Below are 26,523 nucleotides of genomic sequence, written 5' to 3' on the forward strand. Positions count from 1 at the left end.
TCTCCACTGTGTATTCTTTCCTCCCTTGTCATAGATTAATTGATCATAGGAGCGTGAGTTTATTTCTGGGCTTTCTAACTTACTCCATTGATATATATTTCTGTTTTTGTGCCAGTACCATACTGTTTTGATTACTGTAGCTTTGTAGTATAGTCTGCAGTCAGGGAGTCTGATTCCTCCAGCTCCATTTTGCTTTCTCAAGATTGCTTTGGCTATTCGGGGTCTTTTGTATTTCCATGTAATTTAAAAAAAAACTTTGCTCTAATTCTGTGAAAAATGCCAATGGTAGTTTGATAGGGATTGCACTGAATCTGTAGATTGCCTTGGGTAGTTCATATCATCTTACCTCATGTGCCTACTTATCTCTAAGTGAGTGCTGAACACTGTATTTGAAAAGAGAGGCCTTGGGAGTTGTTAACTTTCTCCAGAAAGGATTTTCATTTACTCCCAGCCAGTAACTGGCCAGCTGCAGCCAGTTCAGGGACTGTTTACTTTCAGACCACCCTCACTCTTAGGTTGAAACTTGATAACCCACCCAACGTAAGAGGATTCACAGGGCTCCATTCCTTGGTGGCCCTGCAGTCCAACTTTTGTCTACTTGGCTATTAAGCTCTGCTCAGCCCCTTAGCTTTGTAGTAAACATCTCCAGGGCAAAAGCAGCCCCATTGTTAGGCTCAGCACTTTGATTTCTGCCATCTTCTGAATCTTGGCCTAGAAACCGTTTGCTCTTTTTAGCTCTCTGACTTGATATATATTCTAATTTTTCTAATTGTCCTTCACTGACAAGTATGTGTGAATCATGTGCTCTACCATTCCCAGGAGAGAAACTTAGTGGCATCCTCTTCAGCTAAACAATATATTCTCAAATTGCTCAGGAGATGTTAATTACACTTATTCCAAAGTCTTCTTTAAACAACTAGAGTTGTTTATGTGAAATCTGTTTCATCAGGTTTTACTTTTTTTGTTTACGAGCTTAGTTCTTTTACAGAGTTAGTTCTGTTTACATATGAAACTGTTCCTGGATGTCTGCTCATCTTGATATTTGGGATGCCAGTTTGCCCACACTTGCAAAGACCTCCTTCCCTCCAGGAGGAGGATACTGCCCCCAGGTGAGAGCTACTTCCTCAATCTGCCAGCTAACACCCACTTTTGCCATTTCTCTCTGGCCAAATGCTCCCTCCCAATGCCCAAGAATCACCTCTAAAACAAATGTCCTGGCAGCAGAAGGCCTTCATCATCTGAGGCAAATGCTTGCATTCTGTCGAACATGCCTCAATTTTCCTTTGATTTGGGCCCTCGTGGAGACTTGAAAAGGGGGAAAGAAGGGTGAGAATGCAGTAGTGAGAAGGAACTGCAAGGGGAAGAAAGACTATGAGTAGGACCAGGAGACAGGAAAGCAGGGGCCCGTGGACAAGAAAACACAGGCAGCCCACAGGGCTGGACCTCACTCTGAAAGGGTGAGAGGCTGCAGAGATGGGGCCAGGGAACAGGCTGTGGCACACTAGAGCCGAAGGGGGATGAGGAGTCTGCCCTCCACGTGGCAGGCAAGGAGGAGCTTGGGGGACCGAGCAGAATTATGTGGTCACTTGCTCTTCCATGTGGAGGGCCTGGCTTGAAGTGCCACCTGGCACAATGGTCTGGTGCCAGGTCCACAGACCCTGGGAAACAGCAGAGGTTCCTGAGAGCTGGGTCACTCACCAGCAGGAGGGGGCCTTCTGGAAAGTCACAGTATGTAGGCAGGCAGGAGGCTTGCTCACACCCGTTCTCTGCTTTCCATACTTTGATCAGTCCCTGCTCGTCCACGGTGACAACCAGTTGCAGCCGAGGGTAAGTCACCAAATTCACCAGAGCTGCAGGCTGTAGAGGGCTCGACAGATCTCCGTGCCCTAGGCAACAACAAAATTAATGTAACAACTCACATAGGGCCCATTTATTTCCTAAACACTTATTATTTTCATTCATTCGACCATCACCCAGTGCACACTGGGGACATGTAGGTGTAAAGGATATGATGCCCATCCTCACGGGCCGCACAGCATGGTAAGGAACACAACACAGAAGCAATGTTCCACCATAGAGGAGACAGGTGTGTCCTGGAGGAGAGCAGTGGCTGAGCGTGGGTGTTGAGACTGCCTGGGGTTGGTGCCATTGCAGGGGGATTGAGGGTGGGGTCCTTCATGTGCACTGGGCACAGGATGTCTGAAGCACTCCCAGTGGTTACCTATGGCTCAACTGAAGAAGGCTGGGCAGGGAGGCAGGACCCAACACTACCCACCCTGCCCGGGATCTGGGCTGTGCTTGGGACCCAGGCTGTGCTGGGGACCTGGGCTGTACTCAGGACCTGGGCTTTGCAGGGCTGCATAAAGTGAACTTCCACATGGAACGTCTCACTTGGTCCCCAAGGAACCCAGGTTTACAGATAAGCTAATTCAGCCTTGTGGTTGTAAACAGTTTCTGTCGCATATCTGCAACTGCCCTGCTCAGAACATGCCCTTCCCAGTGGTGTACCCAGCAGTGCCACTGCGGGCCAGGCCTGGCGAAGGCCCATGCCCTGTCACGGCCATTAGCACAGAGGAAAATGACTGGTCCGAGATGGGCTGATTCCCAGATACATGGTCTCTCCCAGGATTCTGAAAGCTAGAGCAGCGAGGTAAAGAGCCCGGGTCCAGCAGGCCCACGGCACATTAGGATAGGGCGTCAGAGAACCAATCCTCTAATTGCTCTTTCTGAGTTTCTCAGAGTTGCCACATGGGGTTTCTTTCCAATTTGGAGTTATTACGGTTCTTTTTCTATCAGGTGTTATCATGTTAGCATGATCTTTTTCCAATCATGATATCCCAGTATTCTTCCATTCTTTTCTTTCTTCCCCCTCACATCAACAAATCAACAGTTGATTTCTGTTGCTTAAACAGCTAACAAGACTATTACTAGTAGGAACTCGGCACCGGTGACTGGGTCATGTCAACTAGGTCTCGGAGAATACACATTATTCACCACTGGCTGGTAGTATGGAAGTGGGCAAAGAAGCAGTGAAACTCCCCTTCCCATTTCAGAATAGAAAGTAGCAACCAGGGGAACAGAGCGCAGAAACAGGCTACATACTGCATGACTCCAACAAAATGACTGAGCTTTCTAAAAATAAAATAAGATTGGAGATGTGTTCACAAAGAGGATTAAGGTTGGCAAGCCAGGCAGAATGGGTGCAGAGGGGTCTAGCCCTGTCTAACAGTCCCACACTGTGACCAACGGACCACACTAGAGTTCAACAAACCACAGCCTGCAGCCAAACCCAGCCCACTAACCATTTTTGTATTTTCGTTAAAAAAAAAAAAATCAAAGACTATTTCATGACACATGAAAAAAACAAGAAACTCACATGTGAGTGTCCATAAGTATAGTTTTATTGGAACACAGCCACTCCCTTTTTGTTTACTTGTTGTCTACAGCTGCTTCTGCATTTCAGCCACATAGTTAAGTAGTTGCAACAGGACCATGTGGTCTACAAAGCCTAAAATATTTGCTCTCTGGCCCTTTACAGAAAAGGTCTGCCACCCCAGCACCAAAGCTCTTTATGTGCAAGTCAAGACCTTTTTGTTTTGGCAACTATGGAACCTCCCAGCCTTCAGGTCTTCTTCCTGCCCAAGAGCCCCTCATCTAAGCCTGTGTGGTCTCATGTCCACAGCCTAAGGGGGGTCTCTTTCAGGGCAACACAACTGCAATGAAACAGAAACCAGACACCTGCACCCATCAGTCACCAGGGACCTTCACTCGAAATTATAATGTCAAACATCACTGTATATGAGGAAAATAAAGCACGTGGAAGAGAAAAAAAAACATGATAAACAAATGAAAAACTGACCATGGAGGAAAGACATATGATGCAAATAACTGTATCCTTTAAACAACAAAAAAGTGCAATCAGAGAATATGAAAATGGATAGGAAAGCTTTTTAACAATTAGTACCAACCAAGTCCAAAATACTAATCAAGTTATCGAGGTTGTAACACTTAAGTTTGCAAGTGGGGTGAGTAAAAGCTGCATTATCTGGGCAAAACCACCCAGAGGCTGGCATTGGCTCCAATGTGGACATCACAGAAATGGGCATGGCAGCTGTCATCCCCTTGCATAAACAGCCTCCATCAGGCACTGCAAAAATGCCCATCTCCCTGAGGCAGGACAGCAGAGAGTCAAGGGCATTTGCGATCAATCAGACTCAAGTCTGAAGTGTGACCTGGCACAGCGACTGAGCCTCCTGCAGCTCAGATTTCTCATCTGTACAATGGGGCTCCCACTCCTCACCTCACAAGTTGGCTGTGATGCTTAAAGAGAATAAAGGCAAAGGGCCTCGCTAAGACTGAGGACATAGCAGCATCTGGTCACTTCTCATCCTGACCCCCTCCTGGACAGCTCACCTCTTGCAGATCCCAGGCACACACGGTGCCATCTGACGACACGGTGCACACCACGGACTTCTCCCGCCCATCAAACCAGTACTCTTTGGTTGAGATGTAGGCCAGCTCATCTATCTCTCCTGAAAGAGAACACAGACTTGCATTAAGCACACACATGGATGCCTGGGATGTGAACATTCAACTTGGTGAAGGGGAGGCAGGCAAGTCATTCCTCTTCTCTCTCAGGAGCATGACAGGTGCTGATTCTGGGGACAGTGGTGGACAGAAAGAGCTGGGACTTCAGACTTACAGTTTGGGTATCATGCCCAGGACTGCCTACCACCCACCAGCCATGTTACTGTGAACAACAGTTACAACATCCTTATCTCTTAGTTTCTGTTTCTTTCTACTCTGAAATAGATGTAATGATCTCTGTGAGGATCAAATGATAACACAGGTATAGAACATAGCAGGGTATATCCTCATTATGTGGCATTTTCCAACTAATTGGCTGAAAAACCAAATCCCTAGAGATCTGACCAGGGAAAGAGTGGGAATGCACAGAGTTACCACCTTCCCCACCCCGTACCTTTGTGCCCAGCAATGGCTTTGCAGATAAAAGTCCTTCTCTGGCCACCCAGATTCCATTCGGAACTCCAGCTCGGATCAGCAGAGATAGTACTGTTTCCATGTCTGTGTGCCCAGGGTCGTCTGGGAGGCTTTACAGGAGGACCAGCGTCTCAGACACAGCTGCCTGAAACAAAGACCCACAGTCCCAGGCAGAACAGGAGTGTTTTGGCATCAATAGGCCTAGCTTTGATTCCCAGCTTCACCATCTACTAGCTTGGACAACTCACTTTGCCTATGTAGGCCTCAGTTTCCTCCACCGTTAAATGGGGATAATGATATGAAACTGAACGAGTGCTCACCACATGTCAGGAATAGGTGCTTTTCGTGTTTCCAGTCAATCTATATAACAACCCCATAAGGTCGGTCCTCATCTCCATTTTAGACATGAGAGAGAGGTTAAACAACTAACCCAGGGTCATGCAGCCTTGGTCATGCAACTGGAACTCCAGGGTCTGCATTTTTTTGAAGCCGCCAACTATTGTTGAACTGTCTATTTCTCCCTTCAATTTTGTCAGCCCTTCATGCATTTTGTTGCTTTGTTATTAGGTCCATATACATTTATAATTTTTAGATCTTCTTGATGGATTGATCTGTTTATTATTATAAAATACCCTTCTTTGTCCCTAGTAACACTTTTTGTCTTAAAGTCTGTTTTGTCTGATATTAGCATAGTCATTCTAGCTCTCTCTTGGTTGCTGTTTGCATGGTATATGTTTCCATTCTATTATTTTCAACCTGTATCTTTGAATCTAAAGTGTGTCTATTGTAGACAGCATATACTTGGATATTTTTAATCCCTTCTGCCAATCTCTGCCTTTTCATTGGAGTGTTTAATCCATATATATTTAATACAACTACTGATAAGATAGGATTTACATATGTCATTTTGCTTATTTCTATGCATTTTTCCTTCTATTCCTCTATTACTGCCTTCTTTTGTATTAAGTATTTTCTTGTGTCCTATTGCTTTGTCATTTCTTCAACTGTATATTCTTTTAGTTCTTAGTGGTTGCCTTGGGGGTTACTGGATAAAAATCTTAATTTATGACAATCTAGTTTTGATTAATAGCAACTTAATAGTATCAAAAAACTTACTCCTGTGTAGCTCCATTTTATGCCCCTCTCATTCATGCTGTTATTGTCATACAGATTACATCTTCATACATTATGTACCCAATGGAGAGTCACAATTATTGTTTTATGCAGTTGTCCTTTAAATCACATAGGAAAAAAGGAGTTACAAACAAAAGAATTCATTTATGTTGCCTTTTATATACACCCATATGGTTACTTTACTGATGCTACTTCTTCACGTGGATTCAAGTTCCTGTCTAATGTCCTTTCATATCAATCTGAAAGACTCTCTTTAGTATTTTTTGTAGGGCAAGTCTACTAGCAACAAATTCTCAGAGCTTTTGTTAACCTGGGAATGTCTTAATTTTCTCCTTCATTTTGCTATATATAGAATTCTTTATTTATTTATTTATTTATTTATGTATTTATTTATAATCAGTCATCAATTTTATACACATCAGTGTATACATGTCAATCCCAATCGCCCAATTCAGCACACCACCATTCCCACCCCACAGCAGTTTTCCCCCCTTGGTGTCCATACGTTTGTTCTCTACATCTGTGTCTCAACTTCTGCCCTGCAAACCCGTTCATCTGCACCATTTTTCTAGGTTCCACATACATGCGTTAATATATGATATTTGTTTTTCTCTTTCTGACTTACTTCACTCTGTATGACAGTCTCTAGATCCATCCACGTCTCAACAAATGACTCAGTTTCGTTCTTTTTTATGGCTGAGTAATATTCCATTGTATATATGTACCACTACTTCTTTATCCATTCGTCTGTTGATGGGCATTTAGGTTGCTTCCATGACCTGGCTATTGTAAATAGTGCTGCAATGAACATTCGGGTGCATGTGTCTTTTTGAATTACGGTTTTCTCTGGGTATATGCCAAGTAGTGGGATTGCTGGATCATATGGTAATTCTATTTTTAGTTTTTTAAGGAACCTCCATATTGTTCTCCATAGTGGCTGCATCAATTTACATTCCCACCAACAATGCAAGAGGGTTCCCTTTTCTCCACACCCTCTCCAGCATTTGTTGTTTGTAGATTTTCTGATGATGCCCATTCTAACTGGTGTGAGGTGATACCTCATTGTAGTTTTGATTTGCATTTCTCTAATAATTAGTGATGTTGAGCATCTTTTCATGTGCTTCTTGGCCATCTGTATGTCTTCTTTGGAGAAATGTCTATTTAGGTCTTCTGCCCATTTTTGGATTGGGTTGTTTGTTTCTTTAATATTGAGCTGAATGAGCTGTTTATATATTTTGGAGATTAATCCTTTGTCCGTTGATTCGTTTGCAAATATTTTCTCCCATTCTGAGGGTTGCCTTTTCGTCTTGTTTATGGTTTCCTTTGCTGTGCAAAAAAAAAAAAAGAAACAGAGCTGGAGGAATCAGACTCCCTGACTTCAGACTATACTATAAAGCTACAGTAATCAAGACAATATGGTACTGGCACAAAAACAGAAACATAGATCAATGGAACAAGATAGAAAGCCCAGAGATAAACCCATGCACCTATGGACAACTAATCTATGACAAAGGAGGCAAAGATATACAATGGAGAAAAGACAGTCTCTTCAATAAGTGGTGCTAGGAAAACTAGACAGCTACATGTAAAAGAAGGAAATTAGAATACTCCCTAACACCATACACAAAAATAAACTCAAAATGGATTCGAGACCTAAATGTAAGACTGGACACTATAAAACTCTTAGAGGAAAACATAGGAAGAACACTCTTTGACATAAATCACAGCAAGATCTTTTTTGATCCACCTCCTAGAGTAATGGAAATAAAAACAAAAATAAACAAATGGGACCTAATGAAACTTCAAAGCTTTTGCACAGCAAAGGATGTAGAATTCTTGATGACAATCTTTTTCTTCCCACACCTTCAATATATCAGCCCACTCCTTTTTGGGCTCCATGGTTTTTTATGAGAAATCAACCGTTAATCTCATTGGGGTTGTCCCATACATGATGAGTTGATTCTCTCTTGATGCTTTCAAGATTCTGTCTTTGGCTTTCAAGTTGGATTATAATGTGTCTCGACATGGAACTCTTTTGACTTTATCCTACTTGCAGCTCACTGAGCTTCTGGATGTGTAAATTAACATTTTTCATCAAATTTGGGAAGTTTTCAGCCATATCTTTAAATACTTTCTACTTTCTCCTCTCATCTGGAACTCCCTATTATGTGTTGCTTGCATGCTTGATGGTGTCCCACAGGTCTCTTAGGCACTATTCATTTTTCTTCATCTTTAGCTTCATTGCATTCCTCAGACTGGATAATCTCAACTGACCTATATTCCAGTTTACTGATTCTTTCTTCTGCCTGCTCAAATCTGCTCTTGAATTTTTAATTTGATATTGTACTTTCCTATTCCATAATTTCTGTTTAGTTATTTTTTTATAATTTCTCTTTATTAATATTCTCTATTAAATGAGACACTGTTCTCATACTTCCCTTCAGTTCTTTTTACGTGGTTTCCTCTAGTTTTTTGCACATACTAAAATAGTTGATTTAAAGTCTTTGTCTAGTAGGTCTGATGCCTGGGCTTCCTTGGGGACAGTCTTTATTGTTTGCTTTGTTTCCTGCATATTAGCTACACTTTATTTCTTTGCATGGCATAACTTCTGTTGAAAACTGAACATTTTAAATAACATAATGTAGAACTCTGGAAATCTGATTCCACCCCACCCCCGGTTTGTTATTATTGCTGTTATTATTTTTTGTTTGTTTAGTGAAGTAACTCTGAAAAGTTTCTGGAGTAACTCTGAAAGTCTGTATTCTTTGTTATGTAGGGCCACTTATGTCTCTGCTCAGTTAAATTAATGTGCAGTAATGAGAGGACAGAGATTTCCTAAATTTCTGGAACCACTAAGTTTCCTAGTCATTGCCAAAGGCTCTATGTGCAGGTTGGGGCATGTGTTCAACACTCAGCCAGGCAGTTGACTTCTCTGCCTTAGTCTTCACTTCCTGCTTCCACAGAACCTCAAGGTTAACCAGAGGTAAAAGTTTAGAGCCCTTTTATATCTTCCCTGAGTTAGCACACAGCCCTGCACAAGCACTTGGCCTTCTAGATTCCTAGGAATGTGTTGGAGCTTTCCAAAACCCCTAAGGACATCACATTCCCAGCTTTTCCTTTTAAACTCTTTGGTTAGCCTATTGTTTCCTTAACTATCATTCATCAACTCTGATTAAAGACTAATTAAAAAGTTAATCAATTCTCTTTAGTTGTTTTGACAAATGCCCCAAGGTAAAGGTTTTTCACATTGGGTGAACTCCAAGCAAGGTAAAATAAAGACAGCTTGCACGTGAGCTCTTCCAGGAAACACCAGACAGGTCGAACAATGACAATTCTCTGGGAATAAGGCTTTGAAGAATCTCTCATCCCATTCTTACCCTTCCAGTGACTGCGGCTCCTGCTTTCACTGTGCTTGTGAACTGTTGGTATTCAAGGCTAACACAAAGCTGGAAGGTTGTTATGGGAGCAGGGCAAGTGAACACTTGCTGCTCTTACTGAGAATAAGCCATTTTTTTTGTTGAATAAACATTTCCCAGACTACTGTAAGTCTCTGGTTAATTTCCAGAGTTCTGTAAAAGTTGATTTTGACAATTTATGCCAGTTTTCTCATTGCTTTTACGGAGGACAAAATTTTCAGAAGTCATTAATCCACCATTTTCCAAGAGTCTGCATCCTTAACTTGTATGTATCAATAACTACTGTGAATTCTATGATAGCAACTCGCTTATAAGGTTGTTGAAGATAAAACATTAGCTCATCCACACTATGGAGAATACTGAATCCCCATCTAGTCTGTGGACCCCAAAGTGAGTGAGACATGGTCCTTGCCCTATGAGTACTCGCAGCTGGTGGTTAGGAGGATAAGTAAAACTAAAATTCTGGAGAGAAATGCTAAGTTTCAGAAGGGGCAGCCTATGGTGCCATGGGAGTAAAACACAAGGAGAGTGAACATCTGGGAGAGGATTAGGGAGGCCCCATGGACAAAGGCTTTCAAAATTTACAGTCACCAGAGTTGATACAGCATCAGAGGACTCCAGTCATATCTCACAGAGGAGAAAAATGAGGCTGGGTGGGAAATAAGTAGCTCACAGCCCATGGTCCCAATAAGTACAACGCAAAGAGTTTCTCTCCATTCAAAGCCTGTACACTCACTGAGCACCTATGTGTCAGGCTCTGTACTAGGCCCTAGTGACCTTCTAACACACTGTGAAGGATCCAGTGCTTATGTTGGATATGGGTTTTCCTGTACCCTCTGAAACCCTGTTCCTTCTACCAGAAGTAGCATACTCACAGTCTGCAGGCAGAATGGGCATCCAGATTACCTTGTCTGGCCTGCATAGGATTGGCCTATGTGAACTAGCTGCTAATACTTAAAAATCGAGAGATTTCACATACTAATTAGGTAAAGGAAGAAGATCTAACTATACTGAAATCAAATTCTCACCTGGAAAAATTTATCTGGGGCCACACAGAATGGTACTCTTCAGACAAGAATGAGCTTTCAGGGAATTCCCTGGTGGTCCAGTGGTTAGGACTCTGCACTTTCACTGCTGAGGGCCTGGGTTCTATCCCTGGTCGGGGAGCTAGGATCCTGCAAGCCGCATGGCACAGCCAAAAAAAAAAAAAAAAAAAAAAGAATGAGCTTTCAGCTCCACCATGGCCTTCACCACCCCTTTTATCTCTTGGACTAAGAGGCTGAGTATCAGCTGCCTCACATCATCATTCTTATGTTGTTGATTTTCTTTTAGTTGAAATAATCGGAAAGGGAAATTTCTTGTACCCATATCTCAACCTAAACAGTGTGAAAATAAAAGCTAGACTAAGAAGATAATGTGGTTTAAGAAAAAGGGGGGATAACATTTCTTTGTGGAAGTGAAGTCTATTTCTACATATTTAAGGCCATTATACATCAAACCATAAGTAGGAACCATGACCAATATTCAGAAGAAATAACACCAAGTGATTTGACCAAAAAAAGGGCAGACTGTCAACATGGCTAAAGTGTGCACATGAGTAAAGTATGAGATAAGCCTCTGAAATACAAGGATGTATCAAGTGATAAAACACCATGGCACCAAAACCTTTCAGATAGCAATTAACAGCAAAACAATCTACTGTACACAAACAAAAAATAATATTTGTACCTTAAACAAAAGCAAATATTTGCAATTTTACTTTTAACCAAAAATCTAACACATAGTGTGTTAAAGAGATGGCAGAATTTAAAAGGTCATGAAGCATTTTAAAGAAGTAACTTGCAGTGTTTTAAATTAGAATTATAGAGTACATATTAAAAACATATGACCGGTTAACCATGTTCATTTACTGTGTCCGTAAGAGTTCCTATGGGCCTGGAGAGTTTTGGGGCCTAGTACCCATGACAGGTACAACATTAGAAATGACACGTGCATGTGACGATGCTCCTGGAATGCTGTTGCAGTTGTCCCAGTTCCAGAAACATAAACCCAGTGTTTTTTATATGAACATAGGTCAAGGATACCATCCCAAAGAACGACTGTATGCTAAAAAGAGCTTAGCACCAAAAACTATAAAATAGTAATGAACCGAAAACCCATTCGTGACTTGGCTTGCAGACAGCTGAAGAATCTGCTTGAGGAACCTGGAGGTACACACAATATGGTAACACATGCATACATGTGGGGGTTAGGTGATAAGCAAGCTGCTCAAGAGATTTTTTTGAACTGCTGAAAGAAATATATTACTTATGTTACTCAAAGGGAAATTCCTACCCCAGCTTATCAGTAAAGATGAGAACAAAGACTAGGGTTTAAGGTTGGCATCCTACCCATTTCAACTGTGAGAATTGCCCTCCAAGGGCTTCCACAAATAGTTACACCAATCTATGAGTCAACTCATTTATTTCTAGTGACACAGTGTCTTTGAGAATCACATTTGGCAAGACATTCTCTTGTCCACTTATCTACAGAGAAATCAATTTCCAGAATTGAATGTTCTATCTAGAGTACATTCCCCAAATTGTAGAGATAAAGACTGAAATCCAATAAAAGTTCCCTTACTTCAAAATTGACTAGAGATTAACATCATTTTTCTAATTAATATTATTAGCAATAAAAAAATGAATAAAAAGCAACAAACAGAACAGTGCTGTATGATACTGAAAAATAAATATGGCAAGATTGGCATTCCACAATTCTCAAATATATCAATTCACAGTTATTCTAAAAATAAAAACCATCAAGCAAAGATTCCCTCCATGTTTGCAGGAAACTTCATGTGAACAGTTGTTTTCCATCAGGAAAGACTAAAACTAAATATAGCTCCTAGTTGATAGTCAAGGCTATATAGTCTGTCCTATATTCTGCAAGAGGCAGAAGATCTGACACTTACCTCTTGGGACAAAAGAAAAGATGTCAGGTTCCAAAGGAGGAATGAACAGAAAAGAAAAATTTAATAATTTAATGATTAAAATATTTTTTATTTTCTACTTTTAATTTTTTGAATTTTATTTAAGTTCTAATATCAAACATGCTTATATAACTATGTTGTTACACCAAAGTTGAAATCAAATAAAAGTGGTTTATTTGTCTATTGATTTGTCTATCAGCCAGCTGCATTCAATTTGCTGTACATTTCTGCCCCTGAGTTTGGTACCCCCACCTACATCAACCTCCACTTGATTAACAGAATCGCTTATATTTCAATATACTATAAAAAAAGTCTCACACCCCCAACTAGGGAGGAGTTTCCTGCTGGTAAGGGCTGTGGATTGTCCCTTCTTGTCTACTTAACAGAAACGCAGTGAGTGCTGAAAAGTACACCCCTCTCTCCTTTGAGGGATACTCTCCTGAGCAGGCCTGGCTCTTCCTCCACTCACCTCCACAGTTCCTTGGTCCTTGAAGCCTCATTCCAGACCCAGAAGAGTAGCTGGTCAGTCAACATGCAATTAGTGCCTAGCCTGCCAGGCCCTGTGGAGGAGACAGAGAGCTAAATGAGACCCAGTGCTTGCACTCAAGAACACTCACCCTGGGGAGTTAGAGACAAATTCAGACCATCAAATAAAACACACCAAATAATGAATGACAAAGGAGAGAATGACCAACTCAGTTGGAGCCAAGGGGTTCAGAAGTAACTACTGATCAACTCCTGAAGGATGAGTAGTTATCCTCTAAGCAAACGGCTGAAGCATGTCAGGGAGAGAAAGATCCGCTTGGGCAAAGATTCAGAAGTATGAAAAAGATGATGAGTAAGTTGCCTTAATCAGAACATAGAGAAAGGAGCTGGAGACAGGCTTAGACCAACTCTTGGAAGTCAGAAGGGCAAAAACAGTGAGAAGTCACTTGAGAACTGTGAATGGAAGAGTGGCAAGTCAAACTGTGTTTTAGGCTGCTATGAGAAGGAAGGACTTGGAGACTTCCCTGGTGGTCCAATGGTTAAGAATCCGCCTTCCAATGCAGGGGGCATGGGTTGGATACCTGGTCGAGGAACTAAGATCCCACATGCTGGGGCAACTAAGCCCATGCACGCTCTAGAGCCCATGCGCCACAACTAGAGAGCCCGTGCACTGCAACGAAAGATCCCACATGCCACAACAAAGATCCCATGTGCCGCAACTAAGACCCGATGCAGCAAAATAAATAAATAAATATTAAAAAAAAAAAAAAAGACTCTGAGCTTCCACTGTAGGGGGCACGGGTTGGATCCCTGGTTGGGGAACTAAGATCCTGTAAGCCACGTGGTAGGGCCAATTGAATAAAAAAGAGAGAGAGAAGGAAGGACTGGAAACGAGGACAGAGCAGCAGGACCCATAAGAAGGCTGCTGCAATGGAGTAAATTAAGGCTCTGGCTAAAGGGATGTCCCAGAGACGCCAAGGTGGAGGAACAGAACTGCTACCTGGGGAGGGCACACAGGCCGTATTCCCACAAACTGCTCTCTGCAGAAGTATCTGGAAGAGGCTCAGGTGGCCCTGGGAAGGGATCACAGTACCCTGCCTCCCCCTCCCTCAGGCCCACACCTGCATCCTGGAACTTCTTGGCCTCTCCAGCTGGGCCATCCTGGGTTCTGGAGCCTATACAGCTTCAGTAGAAACCACTCTGGAGCTTTCTGTGGCCCAGACCTACTGAGGGTCCCAGCCAGATACGTGGCTTTCCAGGCCCTGGCAGAAATAACAACCACCCTGTCTGAGCCCAGGTTCCTACTTCCACAGCCCTCACTCACCCGAGATCAAAGTTTCTCAGTCCTTAAGAAATCTTTTTGGCTAGTAGGAATGTAAAGTTGATATTTTGCAATAATCAAACCAGGTAAGAAGATTTCCGCATTCTTTTTTTCTATAGTTCCCAGTTCAAAACCCAACTGAGATGTTCTTACTTCCCTAACATAAAATTATAATATGTAATATAACCTGCAAAATGGGTGTTACCCACCTTGGAGAATGCCTCTGTTAGATGCTGATCTTCATGATGACACTGTGAGGCAGGGTTTATTGACCTCATTTTACCTAACAGGGAAACCAGAACCTGGAGAAGTTGCTGCTATCAAAGGGTAAAAGGCACCTCCCTTTCAAAATCTGCTGGGAGACTACCTGGGCGACCTCAGCCAATGCACTCTCGGCACGATACTCACTTTCCCTATTGGTAAAAATGGGGATAACAACCCAGTATTTTACTTGATACATTTAAGTTATAATTACACAATTCAGGTAAGGGTCTGTTTATTAATCTTTTTGTAAAATGATATAATAATGTATTTTAAAAGTAAAGAAATTCATTTACTCAACAAACATTTACTTACGATACACTAAATATCAAGCCATACGCTGAGTGTATACACACAGTGATCATACAGTGGTTATACACACAGTGATGCAAGAGACAAAAGAATGAGTCTAGCGGGGGTGGGGGGGAAGCAAACATTTAACAAGCACAGTACGTGATCATTTAGTCACAGTTGTGCTGAGTAAGAGCACAGAGGAGGAAGAGCTCGGAACACAACAGGGGCAGGATCGCAGATCAGACTAACGCACTAAACAGGCACTTAGGGAGCACAGCCAGTACAGGAGCTCGACTGGCTGGGAAGGGACAGGCGGAGCCCGCAGGAGGAGGCGCCACTCACAGGGAGGGCACGGCTTTCCAGGCAGGCCCCAGAAGGGAAATTCCAGAATATTCCAGAAGAGGTGGGATCCCTAGGCCAATCTTAGGGGTGAACCCTGTTCACAGGTGCCCAGTGCAAGCCAACCGCGCAGGGGCTCTGGACACACCGACAGACGGAGGAACAGAGGGATAAGAGGTTTCCACAGCAACCCCTTCATAGGTCGCCGAGGTCGCCACCCCGCGGGCCAAGAGCGTCCTCTGCAGATCGCGGATTCAGGGCCGTCCGACGCCCCCTCCCAGATTTGGGAAACGGAGGCTCCGAGGCGACGGGCCGACCATGGACACGCCAGTGACCAGTAGCCCAGCCCTGCCTCCCGCCTGGGACAGGACGCGCTACCTTATCCACCTGGGCGACGCAGAGCATGTCTCGGGCCTCCAAGAAGGAGAAGACGTGTAGCAGCTCGGGCAAACCCATCTGCGGCTCCACGGCGCCAGCCCCCGTGGTTGCCTGGGTCGGGCTACGCCTTCGCTGCGCTTCCGCCCCCGCAGGCCGAGCCCCGCCCGCTCGCTTCATCCTCGCCCAGCCTCCGTGCTTCTGTTCGGAACACCCACTTCTACTAATCCGCTCACCAGCCCCGCTTCTACTTGGCCTTAGACTGGCTTTTAACCCTTGTCCTGACATTCGCTGAGACCCTCGCCCACCCCCTTATACTGACATTCATCCTTGTTCTGACCTTCACCCTGACCCTCACGTGGGACCTTTTGGTGCCCCTGAACCCAGCACCTCCCGAGCCCTTGCCCTGGTGCTGGCCCTTATCCAGACCTTGACCCTCTTCCTCAACCTCGCCCTAATCATCACCCTTGATTTCATTAGCATCTGACATCTACCATAACTCCTGTCCCTACCCTCACCTGACCCTGACTCACCCTAATGCACACCTTCATCCTGAGCTTTGCCCTAGCCCCGACCCTGGCCTTCACAATCACCTTCAGAATGACCCTCAGCCTCCATCTTACACTGGCACTGGCCCTTGCCCAAGCCCTGGCTCTAACCTGGTACTTCCCTCATCAGGGCCCCTGCCCGGGCTCTCACCCTACCTAGCCTTAGCCCCAACCCTGGACCTCACCCTGGTTTTGGTCGTGGCCCTGGCCGAGATCAGATCAGAGTTAGTGTAAGGGTGAAGGTCATGATCAAGCTCAATGTCAGAGCAGCCAGGGTCACAGTCAGGATGAGGGTAAGATCAGAGACAGAGTGATGAAGATCAGAATCAGAGTGAGGGTGAGTGTCCAGTTCAAGGTAAAATTCTATGTCAGGTTAAGGATCAAGATCAGAGAATGGTCAGGGTAATGGTGTCAGAATCAGGTTCAAGGACAAGATCACTATGAGGGAAATTTTAGATCCAGGGTTAGGTTCAAGATCAAGTTCAAGATCAGTGTGAGAGCCAAGGTTAGGATCAGGTTGAGGCTCCATTAGAGAGGATCAGTGAGAGGATGAATGTCAGGATTAGGATGATGGTTATTGTCAGGGTGAAAGTAAGATTGAAAGTTGGATTCAAGTTGACAGTGGATGTCCAGTTCCGTGTAGGATTCAGGGTCAAGGTGAGGGTGAGGTTGATGTTCAGGATTAGAGTCAGTGTCAGGTTCAGGATCAAGATCAATGTGAGGTAATGTCAGGGTGAGCATGATGTTCATTGTGAAGGTCAAGGTCAATTAAAAGTCAAGGTGGGTCCCTTTTCCATTGCTGCTGGAAGGAATTAAGTCCTCCTCCTCCAACTCACCCTCCTCCCAACCCCCATTACATTGGCCCAATCTGCATAATCCAGGATACTCTTTCCATCTCAAAGTCTGTACCCTTTAATCACATTTGCCAAGTCCCTTTTGTGTGTAAGGCAATGTATTCATAGGTTAGGACATGGGCATCTTTGGTGGGGGTGGGGGGGACATTATTCTGCTTACCACAGAGGGTCAGAGTTTGGTTTATAGTCAAAATCAAGTTCAAGGTTAAGTTTCAAAGTGAGGATGGGTCAAGATGAAGGTGACGATCAGGCTGAGGACGAGTCATCATAATAATGAAAGTCAGTGTCAGTGTGAAGTTCAATTTCAGGGTCAGGGTCTAGATCAGGTTCAAGGTCATGATGGGATTAGGGTGTCAATGGTGACAGCCAAGTGTGAGTCCATGTTCTGTGTGAGGCTCAGCATTAGGATGAGGACCCAGGTCAGGATGAAATTGAGGTCTAGGTCAAGATGAGGGTCAGGATCAGGATCATGGTCAGGCTTGGGGTGCTGACTATTTTCAGCTTGAGTGTACAGTGTAGTTCAGCATCAAGGCGCAAGTTCAGGGGCAGGGTGTGTCAGTATGATGGTCCTCGTCAAGGTGAGGATTCAGTCTAGGGGCAGAGTGAAGTTGAGGGTCAGAATCAGATTGAAGGTGGTGAGTATCTCATTTATCACAGTATTCACAATCAGTGTGAGAGAAGCTGTCATTGTCAAAGATAAGTCAAGCTCAGGGCAAGTGTCAGGGACATGTTAACGGTCAGGATCAGGATCATAATGAGCATCAAGGTAAGAGGAATGTCAATTAGAGACTCAGGGTTAAGGTTAAGATGAGAGCCAAGTTCATGGACAAGGTTTAGTTCTAGGTCAAACGGGGTCAGAGTTTGGGTGAGGGTCAGAGTCAATGCCAAGATCAAAGCCAGGCATGGGTGGGGAAGGGGCTGGCAAAGAATTGAGTGAGGGTGAGAGTCAGTGTATATGTCAGGGTCAGGGTGATAGGGTCAGGTTAAGTGTAAGGTTTAAGGTAAAGGTGAGGGTCAATGTCAGGGTGGAAGCTTTAGAGTCTTTGTGAGTGGAAATGGCTGAGGGTCAGTGGTCAGGGTTTCGGTACAGCCTTGCATTCATACGAAGGTGAGGGACACCAAAAACTGAGCTAGACTGAAGCTTAGAGTCTACAAATGTGGCTGGACAGACAGGCAGAGGCCAGATCCTTAAAACATCTTTAAAGACATATGGGACACTCAGACTCTTCCCTGAAAGCAACAACTGGAGTTTACTGTGCTTTGCCCTCTAAGAGATTGGAGGGCAGTGACTGTGGCACTGTTAGTCACCTCTGTGACTGCAGTGCTTACAGAATTTTATCCACATGAGCACAAAATGAATATTTTAAGAATACAAGATTGCTAAGAATAAGTTTCTCTGATTTATCTGTTTTTATCTGTGAACCAATACCACATTGCTTATTTATTACAGCCCTATGATAGTCTTGGTATCTGATAGGGTAAGTCCTTTCATCATTTTTTGCCTTTTCTTCTGCTTCTGCCTCCTCTTAACCCTTTCATTTCTGCATATACTTCAGAATTGGCTTACCAAATTATTTAATAGGAAAAACAAGAGCCAGTTCAGATTGTATTGGGATTTACTGAATTAACAAATGAGTTCCAGGAATGTCTGTCTTCTTATTTGCCCAGTATCTCTGAGTAAAGAGGAGGCCCATGTGGTCCAGGCTCACCTGTATCCTGAGGGTGATGTTGGTAAACCAGCTCAAGGTGTGGAGGGTCACTTATTGGGTCCCCAACTTGAGCCATTCCTGGGTCCTAATTTCTGCCAACTCACCTCCAAAAGGGAGCTCTGTCACATGAAGCACCTAGCAATCTCCCAAGACTAAAGTAGCCATGAATGGGGCCACTTTCCCAGTGACCACAGAGAAGCAAGGGCCAGGGGATGATGCTACCTCAGCCACTTCCCTCAACTGGAAAGGAAGAGGGGCATACATCACGTAGAACTACCGGGCGTTTTTATAATAAATCTCAAAAGTGAACTAGTGTTTAATGTCTCTGAGAACAAAATCAAACCACACTTTCCTTCCCACTTGGATTTCCGACATGAGGACATCCTACACTCAGCGCTCCCCCAAACGGCTCCACCAGGACTGCCCCTGACCAGGAAGGCAGCAACTAGAGAACCAGCCCCATGGCAGGCATGCCAGCGGAACTCACCGCCTCCTTCTGATGGATCTGTTACCAGCAACAGACGGGAGGCCGACAGCACAGGCCGAGGGTCCCCTCTGCTGAGGCTGGATGGCCTGGCCAGGAGCAGGACCACTGTGGTCGAATCAGGCTGGAGCAGAAGAACAAGAGGCCTGGCTTGTCCTGGGGAGGGAAGCGGGGGACACGCCTGTGGGACCTGGCCCAACGTCTCAGCGTCCAGGATGAAGGGCCGAATCAGCTCCGGGTTCAACAGCGACTCCTCGAGAGGCCGGTCCACGTGGAGGTCATGGACGTGGGGGGGGTCCTGGGGGGGCCTTGAGGGCAGGTCCCCCTGGGCGCTGAGGAATCGGCAGCTCCGAGGGGTGGGCAGGCAGGGGAGCTGTGAAGAAGTACTGGTGCAGGAGGGCCTGAGGGCAGCAAGCGAGGGGCAGCAAAAGGAAACTGGTCACCTCCCCATCCCAGCTTCAGCAACTTCCCTCCGAGGAGGAGATGTGAACATTGCCCTGGAGAGGATTTTTCCTTCATCTGCTCATCGTTCAGGTGACTCCAACACCTCGGAGTGCTCACTGTTTGCGCACTGCTCCAGAGACAGGAGATGCAGCAGTAAACAGAACAAAGAGCTCTGCCTTCAAGTTTTCCACATAGTGAGGGGTGGGGGTAATAAACATAAAATAAAAAATAAAGAAGTAAGACAAACAGTGCATCAAATGATTAGGGCTGTGGGAAAGAGAGAGTATGAGGGGGGGATGAGGAATACTGGAGGGGCTGCAGGCCTGAAGAATGGTGAAGGGAGGCCCCTGGGAGGTGGCGCTCAAGCAGAGACCTGAAAGGTGAATGAGTGAGGCCTAGGGACAGAAATGCACAGACCCCCAGGACATGGAGAAGCCCTGGGGCCCGAGGGGAGTGAGCAAGGGGAATGGGAGCTGGCAGAGTCACAGAGGTGATGGCCCCAAATGTGTGATGGCTGTGGGCCACTAGGACCTGGCTTCTCCTCTGAGCGAGCCCCAGGAGGGCCCTGCAGGCGAGGATGCGACAGCCTACCTGGACAAGGTCCCTCTCTCTGCCACGTGGAGGAAAGACTAAATGGGCAGGAGAAGCAGATTCTGGGAGGCAATGGGGGGGGGGGGCGCTTAGAATGGGGGCAGCAGCAGGGGGCTGAGAGGTGGTCAGTTGGCCTCAGTACACTCTGAAGGTGCTGCTGACATGGGAACTCGCCAGGGGCATGTGTAAACACACACTGCTAGTGCCGAGGGCAGGGAGGGGAGGCCGCCATGAGGCCAGATGGACAGATACACCTGACAGAGGCCCTCACACCATCAGCCATCAGCCCATGGTCCTCCCCTCCTCCCCTGCCTTCCAGCCACGACCCACCCCTCCTGGGTCCTCCTCTCCAGGCCTCTGCTCATCATTTCTCTTGGGAAAACAGCTCCCCATGCTTAAACCTGCCCTTCTCCAGGAAGCCTTGCATGACCCCAAAGTCAGTCCCAACATCCTTCCCCTCGGCTCCCACAGACTGACGGCCCTGCCTCACCACACGGTGGAGACCCCACAGGCACAAGCCACGTCTGTTCACTCTGGATCAGGGTCCAGGACAGTGCTCAGCACGTGCCAGATGCTAGTAAATTCTTGTTGAAGGAATGAAGGGACGAAGAAGTGAGTCACCAATAACCCAAGACTCGCTCTTCTGCGACGTGTGCATGCCCTTCTAATGGGCCACCCCTGGCCACCTGCCCTCTAGGGTCCGCTCTAGGGTCCACTCAGGGGAGGCACACCTGCCCTGCACCCTCCTAACCCTGGCTCCAGGGGTTCTGTTCCCAGCCCATCACAGGTTCTGAGAATCTCAACCTGCCTGGTCAAAAGGACACGGACGAGGAGGGTCAGGGCAACGGGTGTCACCCTACCTGGGAGGCTGCAATGCGCTGGCGTGGAGGGTAGAGGAGGAAATGCCCCAGCAGGTCCAAGGCCTGGGGAGAGGCATCGGGCAGCACCTCCTCCAGGGGCACGGGAGCCTGCTCCTTGAAGGAGATCTTGTTGTAGTCAGGCAGGTCCTTGATCTCCTGGAGGAGAAGGGGGTTCATCAGGGCCGGCACCCACCCCGCCAGCCCCCTTAGGTGTCAGTTCTCGCTCCCTGTCACCTACCTGCTCCCATTCACTCATCACTCCCCCATCCATGCACCCCTGCTCACACGTCACTCATGACATCACGTGCTCACTCAGTCCTTCAGTGCTTCCTCCACATCTCAGGCGCCTGCTCCATGCCCAGCTCGGTTTGGATGTGTGTGTGCTGGGGACGGGTAGGAAGGGATAGGGCTTGGGCCCTGGCCCTCGCACCTCCAGCAGGGCAGGGGAGGAGGAGACCCCACGCTGGGCCAGGACCGAGGTCCGGCAAGTCAAGGAGGCATGGGGCCACGAGAGAGAAGGTGCGGGGCAGGGGAGTCACTAGCTATTGGGGTAATAGAAGCCACCCGCCCCCACCCCTCCCCACTGTAGGCCCCTGCAAACCGGCCAGACTTGAGGACTGGGGGTGCCCAAGATTCGAAGCACACAGCAAAGCTGTTCAATGTCATTCTCCCCTGGGAAAAGGGGGGACCCGTTCAACAGCTCCCCCAGGATGCAGCCAACAGCCCTGCAGATACAGAACCCAAACAACTCAGAGATCTCACACCATGGAAACAGATCCCCCCACACCAGCACCCACACCTCACACTGTGGTCAAGATACCCACAAAGTAGCCTTCAGGCTTCATAGCTAAGGATACAGATCCCCGAACAGTCAAAGACTTCAAGCCTAGAACACAGAGCATATCCCCCTCTCTAAACAGCTCTCAGGCCTCAACTCTGGAACACACATCAACCCCTCAACAGTTCTGAGACTTCTCAGAGCCTCACATTCTGGGACACACTGCCACCTCCTCCCATTCTGGGGCAGACTCCAAAACGGCCCCCAAATCTCAAACTCTTAGGCATATACAAACCATCCTACCCCAAATAAAGGTTCAGGGCCTTCATATCCAGGGACCCAGGCCTCTAGATAGCTCAGGAACATTGCATCCTGGGATATCACCCCCTGCATAGCAGCTTAGATGCCCCATGCCTCGGACCACCTCCCCGACCTCAGCCCAGAAGCTTCCTACTGGGACAACCACTCTGATCCCACTTGACCCCTCCCAGCTCAAAACTGTCATGGGGAGGAACACTCATCCCAAACTCCGCAGAGATACTCTAACCAGGGGAGACACCCCCATGGCAACCTAGAGCTCACAGCAGGAAAACCCCCAAATGGCTTAGAGACCTCAATGCCCAGGAGGAAAAGGTGACCCAACGACCCACACTCCCCCTTGCCCAGCCCATAGGCGTCTCACCACAGGTCGACACCCTGATCATACTGGCGGGCACCATACAGGAGCTCAGGGGCTCGGTACCACCTGTGAGAGGAGGGCAGGTGGTCACAGCCAGGTCACCGGTCTGTCAGGAAGCTGCCTCGGAAGGTCATCCTGGCCCCCACACCAGCCCCAAGAGCACTGTTTGGACAGAAGGTCCAGAAGCATCTCTTCCCAGCAGGAGGGTTGGGGCCTGTCTATTGCCAGGTCCTGCTTGGGAACTGGTCCTCCCTACCTGGTGGCCACCTGGTGCGTGTAGAGACGGCTGCCATCTGGGGAAAAGACCCAGGCCAGGCCAAAGTCCGCTATCTTGAGCTGGCCCGAGGCACTGATAAGCAGGTTGGCTGGTTTCAGGTCCTGAGAGCACCCAAAGAGGCATCAGTTCCTCCAGAGCCCCCACAGGACCTCGGGACAGGAGGGCTTGGCAGGCTGGGCACCCAGGTCAGCGCAAGACCCGACCTCCTCCAGGGCCCCAGCCCTGGCCTCCTACCCATAGGCCCTGCCCCCTCTGTCCCTTTTCTAACCATGCCCTTCATCAAGGGCTGGCCTACCCACAGCCCAGCCACCCCCCCGGTCCCACCCCAGCCCATGCTGGAACTGACCCGATGTACAATGTTGTTGGCATGGCAGAAAGCGACCCCCTTGAGCAGCATCTGCAGGTAGCTCTTGACCCGCGCCTGGGTCAGCGGCCTCTGGGCGTGGCGCACCACCTCAGCCAGATCTGACAGCATGAACTCGAAGGCCAGCACGAAGCCTGCGCCATGCGGGAACACGGCCTTCAGCTGTACCACCTGCAAGCGGGGCATCCCGTCAGCCTCCAGACTCACATGGCTCAGACTCTCTCTGGGACCCTCAGCCCTTGCACCAACAGAGGACCAGGCAGGCAGAGATGGTGGCATGAGATCTGAGCTCAGAATCAGGGAGCTTGGTGATCTCTTGCTTCCCTCTCCCAGGAGAAGGCGAGTCCCTACTCTAATGCTCCAGTAAACACTCAGGGAAAAGGAGGTCTAAGAAAGGCGACTTAGGGCAGTGTCTGGTCCCCCACCCAGCCCACGAACTGGAAAATCACCTGGAAACACACACACACACACAGGTGATCACAACTCCCAGCACTGGGAGAGCAGGAGACATGTCACATATACTTCCTGAGGGCCCACGAGGTCACTAGGGCAGGCTGCACAGTAGTGAACAGGAGCAAGGGCTGCTGGGTCCCGAAGGACTTGAAGGAGCTCAGGGGACAAATGACTGACAAATGACCAAACAACAAACGTATAGGGTGTTTTGATGAAGATTCTGATGAAGAAAGAAGAGGAGGCATCTGGGAAGGAGCTCTGGGCCAGGGGACAGCAAACACAAGGCCCAGAGGCAAGAACAGGAAGGAGGCCGCTCTGTTCTGCACTCCTAGAGCCTAGACAGTGCTCATCACGGGCGAGACACTTAAGAAGTTGTGAATGAAAAAAGAGGCTGGAGCGGGGTGGAAGCAGATGGTGACAGTTCTTTCGGAGTGAAGAGAAGCCTCTGGAGCTTTTCAAGCCAGGGAGTGGATGATTTCATGTACATTTTTTGACTGTGGAGTGGCGGGGGGGCGGGGGGGCAGGGGAGCCTGCTGTAGTTGTTCTGATGAGAGGTGAGGATGGCCTGGGCCAGGGTAAGATCTGGAGTGTTTTAAAGATAGACTCTTCAGGCCTGCTGATGCACAGGACATGGGACCGTATCACCAGCTTCCTATGGGCCCTCCACCTCTCCCACACACAAGCTGTCAGCAAAGCCCTTTTACTTTCCTCAAAAAACAAGAATGGCCATATTGCTGTTTTTCTGATGTTGAGGGTAGTAGACACTCATTTTACAGATTGGGACAAACAAATACATTCAGATAATACCCAAAATTATAATGAAAAAAACAGCAAGAGAAAAATCCTATCACCTACAGTCAACCTTAGGAGTCTATTCCACCAGACTTTACAAGAGACATGGCACACACAGGCATGTATTCGTATATATATACAAAATATTTTCATACAAAACCAAGATGACACACACAGTTTTATAACATGCTTGTGTCACCCAATATATCAAGGACATCTCCAGAGAATAAGAAACAAGTCAGAGTATCACCCACCCTTAGGTGGGTGGACCTACCCTTGTCACTTCCCAGGAAGTTAAGCACATCCTCTACTCAGGACATGGACAAGAGAGAATACCACAAAGAGAATGAAACTGGGTGTGTGAGGTGTCTCTCTTCGTGTGCCCACAGCCCCTCCCAGGCCTGTCACAGCACAAACCACGCCAGATGGGCGCTGTAGCCTTTGGCCATCTCCCCTACCACACTTCAGTTCTCAAGAGCAGGTTGGGGCTGGTTTCTGTGTTGCCAGTAGCCAGTAGAGGGTAGAGTCTATGGGAGGCCCCAGTGTTAAATCGTCCTGATTCTGCGATCAGACCTGGGCCAAAGCCTCCACAGACAAGCGGAACAAGCTGAGCACCCGTAAGCTGGTGGCTGCGCCTCCTCCCCTGGCCTGAGATAGGGAGAGCCTGAGCGTGCCTTGCGGAGCAGAGGACGAAACTCAGAAGGACAATATACATAAAGCAGTTAACCTGGCATGCAGAACATAACAGGAGCTCAATAGGTGGCAATTATCATTATCATCAGAAATCACCAAGTGTTTTGAGAAAAAAGGAATAAGTTAGTGAATGAGCGAACGAGTACGCGAAGAAATAAGCGCGTGAACGACAGGGAATGAATGAGTGAAGTAACTGAGTGAATGAGGGTGAACAACAAGTGGAGAAAAAAGGGAGTGGGTGAGGGGTGAGGAAGCAAATGAGTGAACAGAGTGACTGCAGGACCTCAGAGTGGGAGTGAGTGGAGGAGGGCGGGAACCAGCACCTCAGAACACCAGCCCCACTCACATACTGACTGTCCTCGATCTCCTGCAAGGCCTTGATCTCCCGCAGGGTCTGGTTGGGGATGCCATCCTCCAGCCGCCGCAGGGCCACCTTCTTGAGGGCAACGATCTCTCCAGTCTGTTTGGGACAGGACGCAGACACTGCAGGCCCATCCCCGGCTGGAAAAGGGGATGCGACGCCGAGGCCTGAGGCCCTCGTGGGGTTGGGACGCGCCCCCCACCCCGGGCTGGAGGGAAATCAGGGCCAGCAGGCGCAGCGCTGAGCAAGCAGCTCAGAGACATCCACGCCACCCTCCTAGGGGGCACTCGCCCGAAGAAAGCACCGCTGGTTGCTGGACGCCCTCCACTCAAGAGAGCAAAGGAGGCGGGAGCACGCCACGAAAAGCTGCGGGGAGGCAGGAGCCCAAGCGTGGGTCGGGACAACGGGTAGATCTCAATGGAACCGAAGGAGGAAGGGCTGGGTGCTCACCTCCACGTGCTTGGCCTTGAAGACGATGCCGTGCGCGCCCTCCCCAATGCGGCCCAGGATGCAGTACTGCTCCATAGCCCTCTGCCAGACACCCGGACCCTCTGCAATCACAGCCCCTCCCCGGCACCCGTACCTTTCCGCATTAGCCCGCCCTGCCTCCCGCGCCCAGATGCGGCTGCCTAGCAACGGCGCAGGAAAGAGCGCAGAGGCCGGGAGGCCGAAGGCAGCTACAGGCGGCGTCCAGGCCTGTCTGCGCCTTCCCCTAGGCCCTCGCCATCACGCCACAGTGCGCTTCATTCGGCGGGAATCACCCGTGCGCAGACCGTGCCAGCGGGAGCGAGAGCCACCGCCGACCCCTCGCGGCACTGCCGGGCGTCACGTGATGAGTGACGCCAGGTTACGCAGAGGGGCGGGGGCATGCAGCCAGCGCGCAAGGCGGAACAGCCTTGGGAGCGGGCTACATAGGCGGGAGGGTGGAGCCGCTCTCCGGGGTGGAGGCGGGGCACTCAGCGAGGCGGGCGGGGCACTCAGCGGGGCGAGCGGGGCACGGGGCGGGGCCGCAAGCCGAGGGCGGGACCGCGGCGCCGA

General features: G+C 47.8%; 1 protein-coding gene across 5 annotated transcripts; it reads right to left on the bottom strand.

Moving 5' to 3' along the window:
- Positions 1-7,273: 7,273 nt before the first annotated feature.
- On the bottom strand, positions 7,274-26,320 carry LOC132368255 (cyclin-dependent kinase 20-like). 5 transcript variants are annotated; one of them, XR_009504004.1, is made up of 10 exons: positions 25,936-26,320; positions 25,471-25,584; positions 23,169-23,357; positions 22,802-22,923; positions 22,549-22,611; positions 21,690-21,813; positions 21,089-21,244; positions 19,197-19,349; positions 12,992-13,082; positions 7,274-7,461 (listed from the first exon to the last, which is right to left on the bottom strand). XR_009504004.1 is itself a non-coding variant. In XM_059927050.1 (9 exons), exons 1-8 carry the CDS (start codon positions 26,008-26,010, stop codon positions 19,218-19,220), a joined length of 975 nt encoding a protein of 324 aa, XP_059783033.1. In that variant the 5' UTR covers positions 26,011-26,320; the 3' UTR covers positions 12,634-13,082; positions 19,197-19,217. The 5 variants fall into 5 exon arrangements, 3 of the variants coding, with proteins under 3 accessions (XP_059783033.1, XP_059783036.1, XP_059783035.1); XR_009504005.1 differs by lacking the exon at positions 7,274-7,461 and adding an exon at positions 12,331-12,506; XM_059927050.1 differs by lacking the exon at positions 7,274-7,461 and having other exon boundaries at positions 12,634-13,082.
- Between the last annotated feature and the right edge of the window lie 203 nt (positions 26,321-26,523).

The sequence above is a fragment of the Balaenoptera ricei genome, chromosome 6 (assembly GCF_028023285.1).
Source record: "Balaenoptera ricei isolate mBalRic1 chromosome 6, mBalRic1.hap2, whole genome shotgun sequence".
Lineage (NCBI taxonomy): Eukaryota > Metazoa > Chordata > Mammalia > Artiodactyla > Balaenopteridae > Balaenoptera > Balaenoptera ricei.

Excerpts from the sequence above, each read along its gene's own strand:
- LOC132368255 (XM_059927050.1), bottom strand. The coding sequence starts at position 26,010 with ATGGAGCAGTACTGCATCCTGGGCCGCATTGGGGAGGGCGCGCACGGC. Across the intron at positions 22,924-23,168 it reads CCAACAACATTGTACATCGG|GACCTGAAACCAGCCAACCT; the intron begins GTCAGTTCCAGC and ends GGGTGCTCTCAG. Across the intron at positions 21,245-21,689 it reads CCAGTCCTCAAGTCTGGCCG|GAGATCAAGGACCTGCCTGA; the intron begins GTTTGCAGGGGC and ends CTTCTCCTCCAG.